The following is a 19,103-nucleotide window of genomic DNA, read 5'->3' on the forward strand; positions in this document are numbered from 1 at the left end:
TACCAGAAGTAATGAATATGACGAAAAACACTATGAAGAGTACACAATAACCATCCAAAAAAACCTCTAAGTAACTGAAATCTCTCACATAATACATACTTTGCCTCAGAGTAGGAGTTATATAATAGTAGTTAACTCAAGGACAATAAACCCTTTTATCCACTAACTACATAAAGACCCTCTTCTAGAAATCTGGAACAAGACACTATGAATACCTACTAGATCAAACTGCTGTAATGAAAAGTATTTCTACTTCCACAGCCTGATTTGATCAAGGATTGAAAACCCTTCAAAACCAGATTCAAATTAAACCATGGATCTCAGAACAGATGAAATAATAGTTTAAAAACAGCCACGGTACGAGTATAAAACCCACATTACACAGGACAGTAAGAGACAGGCATACAATACCAACTCTAAAAATGTTTCTTACATAAAAACAAAACTTAAAAAAGGAGACATAAAATATTTGGATAGGTAAATTAACCAATACTGACTCAACTACATGGAGTTATCATGATCTTTAGTATCAAAATGCTTGAAAACTTGAATCAAAATCAGTAACTGAGAGCAGAACCTTATCGTATGCCATGCACACTAATACCTGCAAAAATACAAGGTGAGTTTTGACAGTGGATTTCTCATTTGCCAACAGCAGAGGAATGCTGAGACTCTGAAGTCCAGCTTTTAATTCTGCTTCCCAATGCAAATTTGCTCTATTCTCTAAGTAAGCTTGTAAACGTTTTGCTTAAACCTACTTCCATCTTCCGTCCTTGTTCTTGTTCACATCATGTCCTCCCCCTTCTCTCCCCCCTCTCAGCAGCCAAGGCAGGCTTTCCTTTCTCCTGGAAGCACCACCAAAAAGCAAAGAATCCTTCTACACTCTGCTTAACAGCAGCAGATTGTATATAAAAGCAGACCTGGCAAAGTAAAGGTCTCAGTCAATGTCAGTACCTTACTGGTGTTAAGTGGTCAGTTGCATATGAAAGAGTATGCTCTCAGAAATAAAAAAGGATAGAGAATTCTTTGTTGAGGCAGACTTTTAGAGGATGTGAAAACACTTCAGAGATGTCTAATTCTTTTTTTTTTTTTTTTTTTTTTAACATATATTTTCATTCTCAAGCACCTCTTCTTGATAGAGCAGCACCGTAATTCCTTGCTCTTCACAGAAAACTACAATGGAAACAAGGGCTAGCAAAATAGTGAAGATTTATTCTAATATGGGAAAACAAACATGCTTTCTTCCTACTTAAATTTCCTAATTGATTTAAACATTGAAGAAGAAATTTAAAAAGAAACACCCAGAATAGAAAACTTTCATGCAGGAGTTTTGTCAAACATCTCATTACAGTAAAACCAGAGTCCTCTGAAGAAAGTTGTAGGACAGTTTTAACCAGAGACATGACTACTAGTTGCACCACCAATACAGCAATATTTCATTGAGGTGCATGTTTCTTTACATCAACAAAACATAATGCTTGATAAAATGACCCTGAGCAGCAAGAGGCACCATTGTTCACAAAACCAGCATGTATAGGAGTGAATGAATATTGTGAAATACTAGTTTTTAATCAAAGCACTACAACCCAGAACTTTTATTCTGGAATACTTTAAAATTATATCTTCAAAACTTACCTATTCATGTGTGTTAATGTCTGATCAAATGAGTGTTCTCCAATCCTTTTATTGCCAGAAAGATCTCTACCTCCACTCCCAGTGTAAGTGAATTCATCTCCTCGATCCTGTGCAAGAAGATTATCCTTCATTTTAACACTGGGAGCAACTCAATCAAAAAGGAAATGTGACTTAATTTGTTCTATTTACTCAGACAGAGAAAAACTATACTCCAAGACATGGAAATAGGTGTTTCCAATTTCAGCATTACTGTCCTTCTAGAGCAGTTGTGCCAGCACAAAACTAATGGTCTGGATATAACATATTCACCAGGGAGTTCCTAGTAAAAAATTGTCTGCCTTAAAAAAAGTAGGACTTTTGAATCTTTTAAAAAGCTGGTTTTTGGGGAAAAAAAAATAATTCTGAGGAATGAACACATTCTACTAAGTGGTTACTTGCTCCAGCGCTTTTATTTAGTTTACATGTCTATCATGTTTGTAAAATACATAAATACCTTGGAGGGATCACTTCAGCAGCCTGTGCAAGGGACTAAGTGCTTGTAAGTACAAACAGCTATGCCTTACATGGAAGGCAGGTGTTTTAATGCAGTAATAATCCCAGCTCTTCTGAACTAGTAAAAGCTTAAACTCATTTAGATTAGCATTTTGTAAACTGATATAATTCTGTAGTATATTTCTTATGTAGGAGTTCCTTTAAACTGAAGGAAGGTTGATAAGAACTTTTACCATGAACTGTAAAACCAGTCAAAATTTACATAAACTAAGTAAAGTCAGTATTACTATTTTCTTCTAGAAATATGTCACAGAAATTCATATTACTCCTGGCAAATTCAAGTATTTCTAGAAATATATATATATGTATACACACTTGTCGTGGTTTAAACCCTAGCCAGACAACTTGTTCACTCACTCCCAGTGAGTGGTGCCGGGCTGAGAGCAATCGAGGCCCCCCCCACCCCCCACCAGGGCTCTCCCCTTCCCCGCTCCCAGAGGAACCGGGAGGAGGATTGAAAGGGTGCAACTCCTACAGGGGGTTGAGACAAGAACAGTCCAGCAACCAATGTACAACACAAATCACCACCGCTACCACCAACTACAACAATGATAAGAGAAAATAACAAGGGAAGAGAATATTATACCACCGGCCAAGAAACAAGTCCCACCCAGAAGCCCGTGTCCTTCCGGGTAACTCCCAGTTACCCCCCACCCTGGGCATGACGTGCTGTGGTATGGAATACCTCTTGGGCTAGCCTGGGTCAGGTGTCCTGTCTCTGCTTCCTCACAGCTTCCCCTCCTCCCTGGCAGAGCATGAGCCTCACAAAGTCCTTGGTCAGGCTAAACATCACTTAGCAACAACCAAAAACATCGGTATCACCAGCACTGTTCCCAGGCTGGAAGTCAAAACACAGCACTGCTCCCAGGCTGGAAGTCAAAACACAGCACTGCACCGGCTACCACGAAGGAGAAACATGACTGCTACTGCTGAACCCAGGACATTATCCACCCCTTATTCCATACCATTCACGTCATGCTCAGATCCCACATTTCAATATACCATCGCTCTCCCACATATATAAATCGATATACACACAGACCAAGAGAAAGAGATCATTTCTTAGTGCATGGACCAATCCCTATAACGCTGCTGAGTGCATTCGGTCCATGATGTCAGGTTCCATCTCTTGTAACAGTCTTTCAGGGCAGGAAAGGCTGCGTGCAGTACTGGATCATTGCCGGCTGATGCTGGTTGTTCCTTTACTGCGGAAATCATCCGGTTCATCAAAGTTCATTCTCTGTTGGGATGATGGTTGGAGGGAAGTGAGGGCCAGTCGCTGGTGACCTGGAGACATCTAGTTGTGGGGCTATAAAAGTATTACACAGCAGGCGACAGCACACAGTTAAGTTCATTGGCTGTTTTCCCCTAAAATCAAATCCCCTTGAGGTATACACCGGACTCCCCCATCTTCCCACATTACCCACCAAGTATATCCAGGTCCCTGAGCAAAAGCAATCCCACGAGTGGGTTTGCGTTTACCTGAAGCAGGAATAACCCAGACTGTCTTCCCCAGCAAATTCTTCATATGCACCATGGGAACTTTGTTCCCCTCTACAGCATGTAAAAGCTCTGACTGGGCTGGGCCAGCCCTGTTGGCAGATCCTCTGGTGTTGACCAACCAGGTGGCCTTTGGTAAGTGTGTATCCCAATGTTTGAAAGTCCCACCACCCATTGCTCTCAGTGCAGTTTTTAACAGCCCATTGTACCGTTCGATTTTCCCAGAGGCTGGTGCATGGTAGGGGATGTGATATACCCACTCAATGCCATGCTCTTTGGCCCAAATATCTATAAGGTTATTTCGGAAGTGAGTCCCATTGTCTGACTCAATTCTCTCTGGGGTGCCGTGTCGCCACAAAATCTGTTTCTCAAGGCCCAGAACAGTGTTCCGGGCAGTGGCATGGGGCACAGCGTATGTTTCCAGCCATCCTGTGGTTGCTTCCACCATGGTAAGCACATGGCGCTTGCCTTGGCGGGTTGGTGGCAGTGTGATATAGTCAGTCTGCCAGGCCTCCCCATATTTGGACTTCAACCATCGTCCTCCACACCAAAGAGGCTTTAACTGTTTGGCTTGTTTAATTGCAGCACATGTTTCACACTCATGAATAACCTGGGCAATAGTGTCCATTGTTAAGTCCACCCCTCGATCACAGACCCATCTCTATGTTGCATCTCTGCCCTGATGGCCTGAAGTGTCATGGGCCCACCGGACCAAAAATAATTCACCTTTATGTTGCCAATCTAAGTCCATCTGAGCCACTTCAATCTTAGCCGCTTTATCCACTTGCTGGTTGTTCTGGTGTTCCTCAGTGGCCCGACTCTTGGGTACATGGGCATCTACATGACGTACCTTCACCACCAGGTTCTGCACCCGGGCAGCAATATCTTTCCACAGTGCAGCAGCCCAGATGGGTTTACCTCTGCGTTGCCAGTTGCTCTGCTTCCATTGCTTCAACCACCCCCACAGGGCATTTGCCACCATCCATGAGTCAGTATAGAGGTAAAGTACTGGCCACTTTTCTCGTTCAGCAATGTCCAGGGCCAGCTGGATGGCTTTCACCTCAGCAAACTGACTCAATTCACCCTCTCCTTCAGCAGTTTCTGCAACTTGTCGTCCAGGACTCCATATAGCTGCCTTCCATCTCCGATGCTTTCCCACAATACAGCAAGAGCCATCAGTAAACAAGGCATACTGCTTTTCACTTTCTGACAGTTTATTATATGGTGGGGCCTCTTCAGCATGCATCACCTCCTCCTTTGGTGACATTCCAAAATCTTTGCCCTCTGGCCAGTCCATGATGACTTCTAGAATGCCTGGATGACTGGGATTTCCTATTCAAGTTCATTGTGTAATTAGTGCAGCCCATTTACTCCATATAGCATCAGCTGCGTGATGTGTAGAGGAGACCCTGCCTTTGAACATCCAGCCCAGCATGGGCAACCGGGGTGCCAGGGGGAGCTGTGCTTCAGTGCCAGTCACTTCGGCAGCAGCTCAAACCCCTTCATAGGCTGCCAGTTTCTCTTTCTCAGTTGGGGTATAGCTGGCCTCAGATCCTTTGTATCCTCAACTCCAAAAGCCAAGGGGGTGACCTCGAGTCTCCCCTGGAGCTTGCTGCCAGAGGCTCCAGGTAGGACCGTTCTCCCCAGCTGCAGTGTACAGTACATGTTTTACATCTGGCCCGGTCCAGACTGGTCCACGGGCTACTGCATGAACTATCTCACATTTAATTTGCTCAAAGGCTTGTTGCTGGTCAGGGCCTCATTTAAAATCACTCTTCTTCCAGGTCACATGATAGAGAGGGCTTACAATCGAACTGTAATTTGGGATGTGCATTCTCCAGAACCCCGCAGCACCCAAGAAAGCTTGCGTTTCTTTCTTATTAGTTGGTGGAGATATTGCTGTTATCTTGTTGATCACATCTGTGGGGATCTGTCTATGTCCATTTTGCCATTTTATTCCCAAAAATTAAATCTCCTGTGCAGGAGAATCCCCTTGACCTTACTCCATTTTATGGCAAAACCAGCTTTCAGCAGGGTTTGCATTATTTTCCTCCCTTTCTCAAAGACTTCTTCCGCTGTATCGCCCCACACAATAATGTCATCAATGTATTGCAGGTGTTCTGGAGCTTGCCCCTCTTCCAGTGCAGTCTGGATCAGTCCGTGGCAAATGGCAGGGCTGTGTTTCCACCCCTGGGGCAGTCGGTTCCAAGTGAACTGGACACCCCTCCAAGTAAATCAAACTGTGGCCTGCACTCTGCTGCCAAAGGAATTGAGAAAAATGCATTGGCAATATCAATCGTGGCATACCACTTGGCTGCCTTTGACTCCAGTTCATACTGAAGTTCTAGCATGTCCGGTACGGCAGCACTCAATGGTGGTGTGACTTCATTCAGGCCACGATAGTCTACTGTTAGTCTCCATTCTCCATTAGACTTTCGCACTGGCCATATGGGGCTATTAAAGGGTGAGCGGGTCCTACTGATCACTCCCTGACTCTCCAGTCTATGGATCAGCTTATGGATGGGAATCAGGGAGTCTCGGTTGGTGCGATATTGCCGCCGGTGCACTGTTGTGGTCGCAACTGGCACTTGTTGTTCTTCGACTTTCAGCAACCCCACAGCAGAGGGATCTTCTGAGAGACCAGGCAAGGTGGACAGCTGCTCAATTTCCTCTGTCTCCAAAGCAGCAATACCAAAAGCCCATCGGTACCCTTCTGGGTCTTTGAAGTACCCTCTCTTGAGGCAGTCTATGTCAAGGATGCATGGAGCCTCTGGACCAGTCACAATAGGGTGCTTTTGCCATTCCCTCCCAGTCAGGCTGATTTCAGTCTCCAGTACAGTCAACTCCTGGGATCCTCCTGTTACTCCAGAAATATAGATGGGTTCCACCCTTGACAGTTTGATGGCATCAGGGTACACTGGGCACCGGTATCTACTAGAGCCTTATACTTCTGTGGGACTGATGTGCCAGGCCATCTGATCCACACAGTCCAGTAAATCCGATTGTCCCCTACCTCCACCTGGGTGGAGGCAGGGCCCCTCTAATGGTCATCACAGTGTTGGACATTTAAGTCATGGTAAAAGGGATTATTCTTCGTTATCACAGGAGCTGGAGTAAAATCAGCTCTTCCATTCCATCTGGGAAACTGCTCACCAGAGACTGAAGCCGCAGCTCTCATGGGACGATCAGCCTTGGCCCTTGCTCCCCTCTTCAGTTCACTCACCCGCTCCTCCAAAGCTGAAGTAGGTTTTCCATCCCACTTTGTCATGTCTTCTCCGTGATCCCGCAGGTAAAACCATAGGGTAGCCCGTGGCGTATACCTCCTGTATCTCCTCTCTTGAACAATAGGACGCCTTTTGTTAATAGCTGAGACGTGTGTTGGTACACGTGAGGAACTGGATAAATCAGATAGATTGCCCCTCAATTGTTTGAGGTCCTGGGACAGTTTTTCCACAGCCAATATGATGGAAGGGGTGAGACTGACTTTGAACTCTCCAAGTTTATGAACCATTTCATCCACTGTTAGTGGTACTATGTCATTCCAGGTTACTGTTGCCAATGAATGGGCATATGATGACGGTGCATTCCGTGTAAGTTTTCGCCACATGGGTCGTGTACATTCAACTTCATCTGGATCTATAGGTGTATCCCCGTTATTCGGCTTGATGTGATAGATCATCTCTACGATGGCCGATTCCCTCAGAGACTGGATGCCTTTGTCTATAGTAGTCCACTTGGCCGAACGACTCGTAACATCGTCCTTGTATGGAAACCTTTCTTTCACAGCTGCCAAGAGCTGCCTCCAAAGGCTGAGGGACTTTTTCTCTCTTGCAATTGCTTTGTCAATTCCCCCTTCTCTAGCAAGTGATCCCAGCTGCTTGGCTTCTGTACCTTCTAGCTCGTGACCATTGGCCCAGCATCGGAGTAACCAGGCGATGATGTGCTCCCCTGGTTGACAGGTAAAATCTTTTCGCATATTCCGCAGCTCGGTTGAGGTCCGAGGTCGAGAAGTTACCTCTTCTTCTTCTTCTTCGTCATGTGATGATGACTCCTGATCAGATTCTGGACCGGGTGGTGAATTCCTTGTTTCTTCATCTCGCTTCACCCTTCTTGCCTCCTTTTTGCTTGTTCTCTTGCGTACAGGGGCAACCGATATTGGTACGAATTGGTCCTCTGCTTTGGCTGCAGTGATTATCACTGTGGTTTGAGTAGCAACTGTACTTGTTGTTGGGGGTGGTGCAGCTGCTGTGCTTGGAGCTGGAGTAACCGCGCTGTCTGTTGCAGTCAAAGTTTGAGCAGCTGCTGTACTTGCCACTGGGGTAGCTGCGCTGTTCATTGCAGCCAAAGTTTGAGTAGCGACTGTTCCTTTGCCCTCAGATCCACCGACATTCTTTTCCTTTTGAAGGTGCTGGATAGTGTTGAACAAGGCCCTGTAAGCATAGGCCAAGCCCCAGCACGTTGCCATGATTTGTCCATCTCTGGTATGGCCAGAATGACCACACACCTCATTTAAGTGTTTTACTAATTCTTCTGGATTTTGCAGTTGTTTGGTAGTGAAATTCCAAAGTACTGGAGGGGCCCACTGACCTAGATACTTGCCCATACTATTCCACACACCCTGCCACTCATGGCTGTCCAGCCTCAGGGAAAATCTCTTGGTCCTCCTACATCGTCGTTTAACCCCAGACAAGACCCAAACCTGACTCTGCTTAACTCTTGAAATCAGTCGTGGGGAAAACACACTCTGTATGCGTGCCAGCATGGTGATCCCCATCGCAATCAGCAAACAAGTCTCAACAGCATTAAAAGGCCATTCAAAAACTTCTAAACTCTCAAATGTAAATGGTCTGGAGGGATGACTGGGAGGGTAAAAGGATGTCTCCTTCACAGGTTGAGCACCTGAGAAGGAGAAAAAAGATGTGTAATTGCTAAGCACTTCTGTTATACACCTCCCAAAGTATAAAGGTGGTGACCACACTGGGAACATAAGCCAGATCAGTTTCATGATCAATGATTCTATTGTATTACAAGTCATTACCATAAAGTACAATGGGACAAAAACCTTAGCCCAAGCCCCACACTTGAAAAACACTAATACAGCCAATACCGGATGGATGTAAGATATGATATACTGAAACTGTGAGATCAAGAGGAACAACCTTGAGAGCCAATAAATCAGCATTGTGACGAGTGATTAATCCAGTCAGATCTGTCGTTATCTCAACCCCTCGTGCTCCACGTTGGGTGCCAAAAGAACTGTTGTGGTTTAAACGCTAGCCAGACAGCTTGTTCACTCACTCCCAGTGAGTGGTGCTGGGCTGAGAGCAACCGAGGCCCCCCCTCCCCCCCAGGGCTCGCCCCTTCCCCGCGCCCGTGAGGGATGGGGAGGAGAATCGAAAGAGTGCAACTCCCACGGGTTGAGACAAGAACAGTCCAGCAACCAATGTACAACACAAATGATCACTGCTACCACCAACTACAACAATGATAAGAGAAAATAACAAGGGAAAAGAATACAATACCACTGGCCAAGAAACGAGTCCCACCCAGAAGCCCGTGTCCTTCTGGGTAACTCCCAGTTACCCCCCACCCCGGCCATGACATGCTGTGGTATGGAATACCTCCTTGGCTAGCCTGAGTCAGGCGCCTCGTCTCTGCTTCCTCACGGCTTCCCCTCCTCCCTGGCAGAGCATGAGCCTCACAAAGTCCTTGGTCAGGGTAAACATCATTTAGCAACAACCGAAAACATCGGTATCACCAGCACTGTTCCCAGGCTGGAAATCAGAACACAGCACTGCACCAGCTACCACGAAGGAGAAACATGACTGCTACTGCTGAACCCAGGACAACACTCTAAAATAGACTGAATATGATACCTCTTTGGAGAAACAAATTTTGTCTGTTATCATGAAGCAACAGTAGAAGATAAATACTTGATAGGAAAATAATATTTATAAGAATTTTTATAGCAAAAATCTGTATATGTACACAGTAGTAAGCTTCAGCCAATTTCTTACCACTATTAAAAGTCTGACACTATTTAGGATCCAGTGCAAGACTGTTACAGTTACTTCATGAACAATAACAGCAGAAAAAGAGAAAGTTAGAAAAACTGTTTGAACAAGGCCATATAATAATCATAGGAAAGATGTTTATTTTATTCTGTGTAGGGAAAACCTACAGAAATTCAGCTGCAGCGTTATTTATCCTGAAAAATTTATCTAGACATAATAACAAGCATGTGCTATGAAATATTAAGTATTAAATGAAATATTCAAACCTGATAAAGACATGCATAAACTCTGGTATACCCTCTTTTAAAATAGTCTACTTACTCTGCTCAGTGAATTTCTAAAAAATAATATAAATAGAATGATATTGTATGAGGACAATATATGAAACAACTTCAAAAGAATGAAAGACCAACAAGACAGGAACTATTTACTAAGAAAGAATGTAAAATAAATTGCATAAAATAAGGTATCACAGAATTGAACTATGTTTAATTTTTTAGTGATTGTCAAACAAAAAGCGCAAATCCCACAAAGATGTTTGCGCTAATAATATGAACAGGGATGGATTTGCTTGACAAATCAGGCTCATCCAACAAACTGCATTTTAACAGCACATGGGAAGCTTGGGCCAAGTTCAGAAAACCAGAAGATGTCTCCTGGAAAGTCATGAATCCAGAATGATTTGTGTTTCATAACAAAGGAGAAACTGAACACATGTTCATGGCATGGCATGGTAGGGAAAACTGTTAAGGCAGTTTTTTTGATGGACAAGCAGAAATAAACTGAAACTGGAAGGTGATTTTTCACTCTTTATAGAAGGTAATGTTCAAGCAAATATTGAAATAACATATATACAAGTATGTAAAACAACAGAGGAAAGACAGAAACACTAAATACGTGAGCAAGTTGAAGAAAATTATTTACAAGACAAAAAAGATCCATAATAAACTGTTTTGCTAGGTAGAATGATCTTCATGAGAAGAAAGTACTGAATAGACTTTTTTTTTTGTATAACAGACAAACATAAACCAAGGACAAATTGCTATAGACTTAGGCCAGAAAATACTCCAGCGAGAAGGCATAAATGCAACAGTTTCACAATTACCTACTGGAACACACTTCTTTAGAAAATGGGTTAAACGTAACAGGCCTAAGAGCATCAATCTTCTAATGTCTTCAGAGTAAGACTGAGTGATTCTCTGGGTGGTAGTCCTTAACCACAGGCAACCACAAGATGCTGTGCTTGAAGAGACAGCATAAAGCCTATGCATAAACGCTCACCTCTTGAACAGATTCCACTTGGTGTTTTTTAATTGTGCAACTGTTCTATGCATAAATAGGCAAAATTACATGGATTTGGAGGAAACTGGAAATCCAAGGGAAAGAAAATGGAGGACAAACAGAACAATTATGTAATTATAACAATTATATTGCAGGTCAAGTAACAAGATGATGGCATCTTTTAAAAATTCCCTGCATAAGAAAGACTCATTTCTTCCACAACTTCCTGGAAGAACTACACTCAGACTGCAGGGAGCAAAGACACACAGTTCTTAGAACCTGAGAAAAATCACACGAGATCTTGTCATACAGGGCACTGACCTGGACTGGATGAAGAGAAATGGGGAGGACATTTGAACCTCTGATATGAGAGCAACTCCCAAACAATAAGAGGAAGAAAGCTGAGGAGAGTATGTAAGCTCTAGCAGAGAACATTTAGAATGACAAGAGTAAATGATGCACAGAGAATCCTTAAAAGTGGAGTAAATGTGGATATGAATATAGTCGATGAGAAGCAGAATTGAAATGGGGATACATTACTCTGGAGACCTAATGGGAGACCTACAGAACCTACTTCCATCAGGGTTATGGTGTTTTACTTTGAAAACGGAGTACGTCAGGAATATTCACCAGCTTGTTATTTGGGATCTTCTGATGAATAATGACTTATTAAAATAATTTTGCAACAGCTTTGAGTTCTGTGTCCTATCTATAGACAATGCAGGATCTTCCTACCACCCAAACCAATGTCCAGCTGATAGCCTGTGTGTGACAGATAAAGGGGGAAAGTTATTTTTTCCTTTATGGGATCAAAATGCAGAACTTAAGGTATGGATACTGCTGTAAATTCTGCATTCAGTCTGCATTCATTTGGCGAAATGAATTATTGATGTCTGTTTTAAGAAACAAAATAACTGTCAAAAAAGCTATTAAATATTTTCTCTTCTGTTTCTTCTTCTTTCCATTTTCTTACCTTAAAATACATAATTCTGCCTTTTCTCTTCTGCTTTCCACAGCTTAATTCAACTTTCCGGCACCAAAACTTTCCTTCAACAGCTAGTAAGTATTCTGTCTTCTCTTAATGCCTTCTGTATGTCTCTCTTTCTTATGTTGTCTCAATTAAGTTATCTCTTAACTGTCCTGTTTGTAAAGTTTGATCACATTACAGAGCAAATGAACTTCACCCACTGAAGAACAACAAAAGTAGGATTCCGAATTCCACATAATTCTGACCACATGATTTCCATGGGTTGCTTTTATGCAGCAGCTGACAGGGGCATCAGCTATTTCAAGTTACTGGCATACCAGCTACCTCAAGGTAGCTCTCAATTATTTTTTTCTTTACATTAACACCTCTGGTATTATACTCAAAATTTGGTCCCAACATATACACAAAAAAAATTGCATTTATCATTTATTAAAATAATCTGTTACAAACACAGATTTTCTAGATGAGCTTCAACCTTCAGTTTGAAAAAAATAATGTCTTACTGGCTTTTTTGATACAAGAAACCCCAAAATTTCATCTGTTCATCAACTTCCCAATTCACCAGTTTCACCTTTGTAAAATGTGATGAATAAAGGTTAAGATCATTATTAAAATGACAAAGTAAAATAAGAAAAACACACTAAGCTTTTTTACATGAAATTTTTAAATCCAAGACAAATACTAAGTATGAGACAATTACATTTGAAATTATCTTCTCTCCCTTGTAGTAGGGATACCTGAAACTGAATCATGCCATCATTTATCTCCATTAAAACCTCATGTGTTTGTATGCATGTAAGTGCTTTCAACACCGGTAATTTCATAGTTTAGCACTGCAGTAAAAGATGCCAATTAAAAAGGAAGTGGTAAATTGCATATTTAATTTATAAATCAATAAAATACCTCTTGCATTAAGTGCAAAGGTTGAATATATCATCATCTGTGCTTCTGAGCCCTCCCTGCAACTGCCCTTGACAGCAAAAACATGACAGTATTGTGGCGTATTCCACCACGATGAAAACATTTAACCATTTTAGTGTAAGACAATCTGAATCTCTGAACAGTAAGAAAGACAGCTTCAAAGCAGGAAATAGCTGAAAGTGGCTAAGCAATGATGGAATTAGGTCAACATTTTGAAATATAAATTCTAAATGAAAGTACTATTCTACTACTGCACATGCAACCACTTCTTGAGGTTTTTCTCATCCATTTCCAGGTTCAGTGCAAAAATGGTGGACTACCAGACCTTTAAGCTAAACATTAATATGTAAACAATTCAGGCTACCCTGGATTTACTATCTTTTGCTCCTTTCAAAATCAGTTCTGACTTCAAACCAGGTTAACTAGAGATATAACAGACAGAAAGCCTTTTCAGGTCAAAGACACCTGCCTGTACTGGGAGATTACTTAGGAAATAAAAGTTTTTTCAGACAACATTTTTTAATAACAGTTATCTCTGACAAACTATTGGAGATTGCTACTTGATTGCTTTTCTGATATAAAAAAAGAAAAAAAGCTGCAATCTGTATGAGTAATTTAAGTAGCCAAGTATAATCCTAGTTATAGCAAGGCAAGGAAAATCTTGTCTGTCTAAAAGACATGCACTTACATTCTTTTATCTCTATACATATAATTAGAAGTTGTTACTTTCATTCTTCTTTTATTTCCTGCATCTAAACAAGTGGTTAATATCATAGGAATGAATTTTTATAGGTGTTTATGCTAAAAGTCTATGAAGTGCGGCAAGAAACTCATGTATGATACAACAAAGATTAGAATAATTATGCTGACTGTTCAGAGTTTTATGAAGGAAACAGATTGATGACTTATTGCACCAATATGACCAGTCCCTTGAAAATGCATTAAATTCAGAAAGAAAGTATTTCAGTATGTTAGGCATTCACAACCAGAAGCCAAGGCCTATGTCCTTGACCTAAGGCACTATTCCAGACAGAATGTTTCTTGGAAAGATGAAACAGAAAATGAGCGGAACAGCGCTTTCCTGAGCATTGGCAGCATTAATTTCTACTTTCTAATCTGCTTTATCATTGTGTCAAATGGGTTATCGATGCTTTAGAAACAATTGGATATGCAAAGTGATGCAAATGAAACATGCAAATGAATAGGCAGATGAGACTACTTTGACAGATGTAGTACTAGCAGTAAAAAATTACAAAAAGCCTCTCTGTAACAAAATAAGGTGTTTCAGAGTGTGAAAGTCATTCTGAATATAATGCAGGCACAGAGGAGACAATGAAATTCAGAAAATAATACAAGAAAGGTAATTTTTAGTATCAATTAACATTTTGTACAGACTGACAGCTAACAATATGGAGTAACAGAAAAGATGGAGAGGAGACTGTTGCACGATAGAAGATGTCCTGCAGATCTGAAACATAAGTATTAAAGCTACTGCCCTACAAATTATGACAACTATGTCCTTAGTATTGGAAGCAACAAGGGTAAACAAGTAACACATCATAGAGAAATGGAAGATATTTGGTAGATACTAAGTAGTGAGCTATTCAAGTTTTTTCACATTACGCTGGAGCTCCAAGCAGGTCCCAAAACAGTAGGGTGCTGAGACCTTGGAAACATGATGGCTTTTGCAAACAGCAAGTTTCATGGCTTCAAGATCAGGTTTTCAGCTACATAGTTGATCCAAGTGACTCACAATAGACACTCTCAGTGTAATGGCTGTAATTAACTTGTTATGTTGGATTCTCAGTACTATAAAAGAGAGGTGAAGAAATCTGAAAAACTGTTCCCTTGGTAACATAGTCAGCATGGCATGATAATTCAGAAAACTTTAATAGCACATTACATCTCTTTTGTACGAGGGCTCACACTGGATTCAGATGATCCAGGTAAGCCTAGCAAACTGGTTAATAAAGCTGCAGGTCATACACATATCTAGGTAAACCACTAGTCGCAAAGGTCTTTGGATATAAACCACTTTAACTCAGACATGAAGCTCCCATTCCCACTTGATTTGGATTTAAAGCCATTTAAGTATGCAATTTGCTACAGCACCAGCACTGCACCTTTGGCAGTGGTGGAACTGATCAAGTGCTTCCACTGAGCAATGCACACTAAGCAGAGGTTCCGAAACATTCTGACCTGACCACAATATTTGCTTGGACAAATCTAGTGAGCTAAACAGTGTTTATTTGCAATTAGACTATTTCAAACAAGTGGAATAACACTGACACTTTGAAACTGATTACCCACACACAAGATTAAGGCAAAACCAGAAAATATTTAAAGTGGAAGGCAACCCGTTTCATGAAGTGGTTTGGGAATGCTATGTTCCAGGCACGGAATGGTTTGGTATGGAGTATCAATGAATCTAAGCAATGAGTTTATCTGCCTGGGGTCCCTTTTGAGTCACTACAGATGCTATTCTCTTTTACACTCTCTGAATCTTTAAAAAAAAATTGTGAACAATCATAGCAGGTACTGTTCTCCATGAGATTCTGAATCTTAATTCAGAGATTTCCTGTATGATCCTATACACAAAATCACTTAAAGAAGAAACAATCTTTGTTCATATTAAACTAAGCACACCACACAACAAGTTTACCATCTTTAGAGCACTCCCTCAATCCAGCAGAAACATGGAACTTCAAACTTTTGAACAGCAGTTTAAACCCTGATACATAAACCTAATGACACAAAACAGGAGGGCAATTTTTCAACACAAAAGAGAAATTTCTTCAGCTACTTGATTAGATGAACAGACAAATTAAAATACTTCTATCATGAATACTTTTATCACTCATCACTTTGGTCAGTGATCTGTTAATCAGTTTGTTTGAACAGTGATACTGTTAATACCCAATATCTAGTTTTTAAATGTTAGTCTATCCTAAAATAATTCTTTGATTTTCAGTTCCTGAAAGACTTCTCAATTTCTTCAGCTAATGTTCCTATTACGGTTACTATAAAGAACAAGATCAGCAATATTAGCATATTTGAGACTCAAAAGCTAATTATTGTAATACTCTATCTTAAATAGGTAAGCCATGTGTCACTGTAATTCAAGGTTAAAGATTTACAAGAGATAGATTAATGTGTAAACATTTATATGCATGTAATTAAGAATGAGATTAAGCTTCATGTGCAAAACAATTTCACCCATTGCTCTTTTTGTGAACTATGACTGAACCCCTTCGATCCTGTACTGACAGAATTCATCATTACTGACCACTCAAATACATCCCGATTTGGGCAACTTGTGGACAAATCTGGGTCTGCAGGACTTTAAATTTCCAAAGATACAGAATAAAAATGGCATGATGCAAAAGCTAGACAGTAAATTCTATTCCTTGCAATGTATTTTTATAATTATTTTACCCCAATAGTGAACTGTTAGTTTAAAGCCACAGGAAGCGCTTTAAGATGGCAGCAGTGCACATAAATAGTGCATAAAGTTTAGAAACATAGAGTAATAGTCTTCCAAACACATTTCTCAATTTTGTAAAAACTAATATACAACTACCTATGTCACGTTTCTCTGAACTTTTATTTAGAATTTTCATTTGTGGAATGAGATGCTGTATGTAAGATATTTGTAAGTATAGAATTTGATTTTTCTGTGGATATCTTTATGAGTTTAATTTCAACCTCTTCCTAAAAAAAACAACAAAACAAAACAAAACAAAAAAACAACCCAGAGAAAACGGAAGTAAACTGGGAAATAAAATCTGGTATATGAAAAAAAAAAAAAGAAGAAAAAAGAATTCCAAAAATTCACCTGGGGAAAAAAAAATCCCCCTTGTATCCTACTTTAGAGAACTGCAAAAAAGCTAACATTCATGCAAGTTTTTAGGGTATCTCCTGCAATGTTTCATCCCGACTATTATTCTTCAAAATTATGTATGTCATAATGGACTATGACAGTACTTTGGTATCCACAAAACCACATGATCAGTTACATGAACTAGAAAAGACATGCAAAGGATCCAATTAAGTTTATTAAATACTTCAAAGTGAATAATTACAGCAGCAGAAATAAGGGGACATCTCTATCACCACCAAAAAGAAACAAAAAGGAGTCTGCAGCGCCCCAGCATAGCAGGTACAATTTTTGAGCATCAGTGTTCACAGGATCCACTGGCTAAGGGTCCTAGAGCTTGGGTTGGTGCTGACTCTAAGGGTGTAGTAAGGTATCCCAACACCAAGTAACTCCTCATGTTGCATGTTAAAAAAAGACTCTTTCAGAGGCAATGCTCTACAGCAGCTGGTAGGTGCTGTTAGCAAAGAATACATTTCAGAATTGGTATTTCAGAATTGGTATTTCAGATGCTTATTTCTGTCTCCAGGGCCCTTTTCCTTATGATTCACAGCTATGCATGTTATTAAAAAACAGACTGTTTATCTGTTTTATATTTTTATGTTGCTTTATCCTTCTTCACCTGATGCATGATTCAAAATTCTACCTGATCAAGCAGAATTGCAGGAAAGGACGCACCCTGCGTAAACATTATTTAGTTGCAGAAAATAGTAATCTACTCATAAATAAATGTAGGTCAACAACAGGAAATGAAAGCCGGACGCAATTACAGTTTTGTTTAGCAGCATAATTGCTTAATTGCTTTTGTTGCTCTACTTCAATTTTAACATCAATGTGTAATTTTTTTCCTGCATCTTTGGGGGTCATAATACAAGATATTGACACTTTCCTAAGAAGTTCTGAAAGTGCTTATCAGTAGGAGTCAAGGACCTTCAGATATTCATAAAACCAAGTAACATGCACCTTCTATTCTTGCTCCATTGAAATACATGTATCACATACTTAGAAACACAACAAACCCAAAGGCAGAGGCACCCAAGTTTCTTGAAAGCAATAAAAATCAAGACCAAAGCAGAACATAAAACATATTATTTGCATGTAATTACAGTATCAGACTTTAAGTAATACTAAATTACTTACATATAAAGTATTTATATCTGAAAATACACTGAAATTTAACTATCTTGAACAACATAAAATCCACCTGTAACTAACATATTTGGCTTGAATATAACAGTGTCTTGAGCAACACGGTCTAGTGGGAGATCTCCTTGCCCGTGGCAGGGGGGTTGAAACTAGATGATCTTAAGGTCCTTTCCAACCCAAACCATTCTGTGTTCTATGGTTCTTTAAAAATATTTGCTTACATATTTCTCCCTGGAATACTAGAAACTACTCAGTTTGTTATCAGTAGTAGTTATTTTTTCCATGGTTGTATTGGCATAAGCATTAGTTTTAGGATCAACAACAAACATAACCCTCTTCACAAACACTGATACATTAGAACAGCAAAACCATTGCTTCTATAAATGACTTACCACTTCATCTTCAAATCCTCCAGCTAATACAAGTGAATAAGCGCCATCATTACTGCGCCCATGGATTCCACCCACATGGGGTCTGTGAACACCGGCTTCGCTCACCTGGCAACAAAATAAAGCCAGTTTCTAGCACTTTCTTTCACACTACCAGCAATTTACAACCACTTTTAGCAATCAACTTTCTGTTTAAAATACCATACAGGATTCCGGTGTAAATAGTTAATTTAAGACTGTCATTAAAGGTGAGCATTCCACTAGTTTTTAAGGTAGAAAAGCCAAAAGTTAAGGACACTCAAAAAACTGTAAAGACAATGTAAGTGTTGATTCTGGAAGATGAAAAGGTACACTTTCTTCTTTGGGAAAAATCTCCATGTTTCTTTCCATAAGCAGTATTTAAGACTATACTCAGTGCTATACACCTCTTGGACAGTAACTCAGAACAAACAGAGATCTGCCAGTTCGGTAAGCTTTTACAGTCTTTAACTAAGGTAGACCCCAGTTACCTGTGTAAAGATCATTTTGTCAGGTAATATTAAGGTAACACACTGAAAATGTGACCAATGCACAGAAATATTACCACACTGCCTAAGGAAACAGAAGAAGCCATTACAACAAAGTACAGATCTCATGTTAGTTCTCCAACTAAGGTAACTCTCTGATGACAAATGTGCACCTAGTCTGTAACCAGACCACCTGAGAGCTGCAGCTATACCATAAACTGGCAACATCATTAAAGTCTGCTGGAACACTTCCCCCACAAAACTTGTACTGTAATTGCTTCAAACAAAAAAAAAAAA

General features: G+C 40.4%; 1 protein-coding gene across 7 annotated transcripts in view; it reads right to left on the reverse strand.

The window, feature by feature from the left end:
• The window catches only part of UHRF2 (ubiquitin like with PHD and ring finger domains 2), a 97,959-nt gene that overhangs the window by 7,324 nt on the left and 71,532 nt on the right, over positions 1–19,103 (reverse strand). For all 7 annotated transcript variants that reach the window (XR_009746879.1, XR_009746881.1, XR_009746880.1 and 4 more), the window contains 2 exons: positions 18,304–18,408; positions 1,636–1,742 (listed from right to left, as the gene is read on the reverse strand). Coding sequence is in view for 4 of the 7 variants with exons in the window: in XM_061473090.1 (XP_061329074.1) it covers positions 1,636–1,742; positions 18,304–18,408 (212 nt within the window). In the remaining 3 variants the exon portion in view is untranslated. The remainder of the gene's footprint in view (positions 1–1,635; positions 1,743–18,303; positions 18,409–19,103) is intronic.

The sequence above is a fragment of the Pezoporus flaviventris genome, unplaced genomic scaffold (genome assembly GCF_033815535.1).
Source record: "Pezoporus flaviventris isolate CSIRO_AGI_PZ_B2104156 unplaced genomic scaffold, CSIRO_AGI_Pfla_v1 ptg000076l, whole genome shotgun sequence".
Lineage (NCBI taxonomy): Eukaryota > Metazoa > Chordata > Aves > Psittaciformes > Psittacidae > Pezoporus > Pezoporus flaviventris.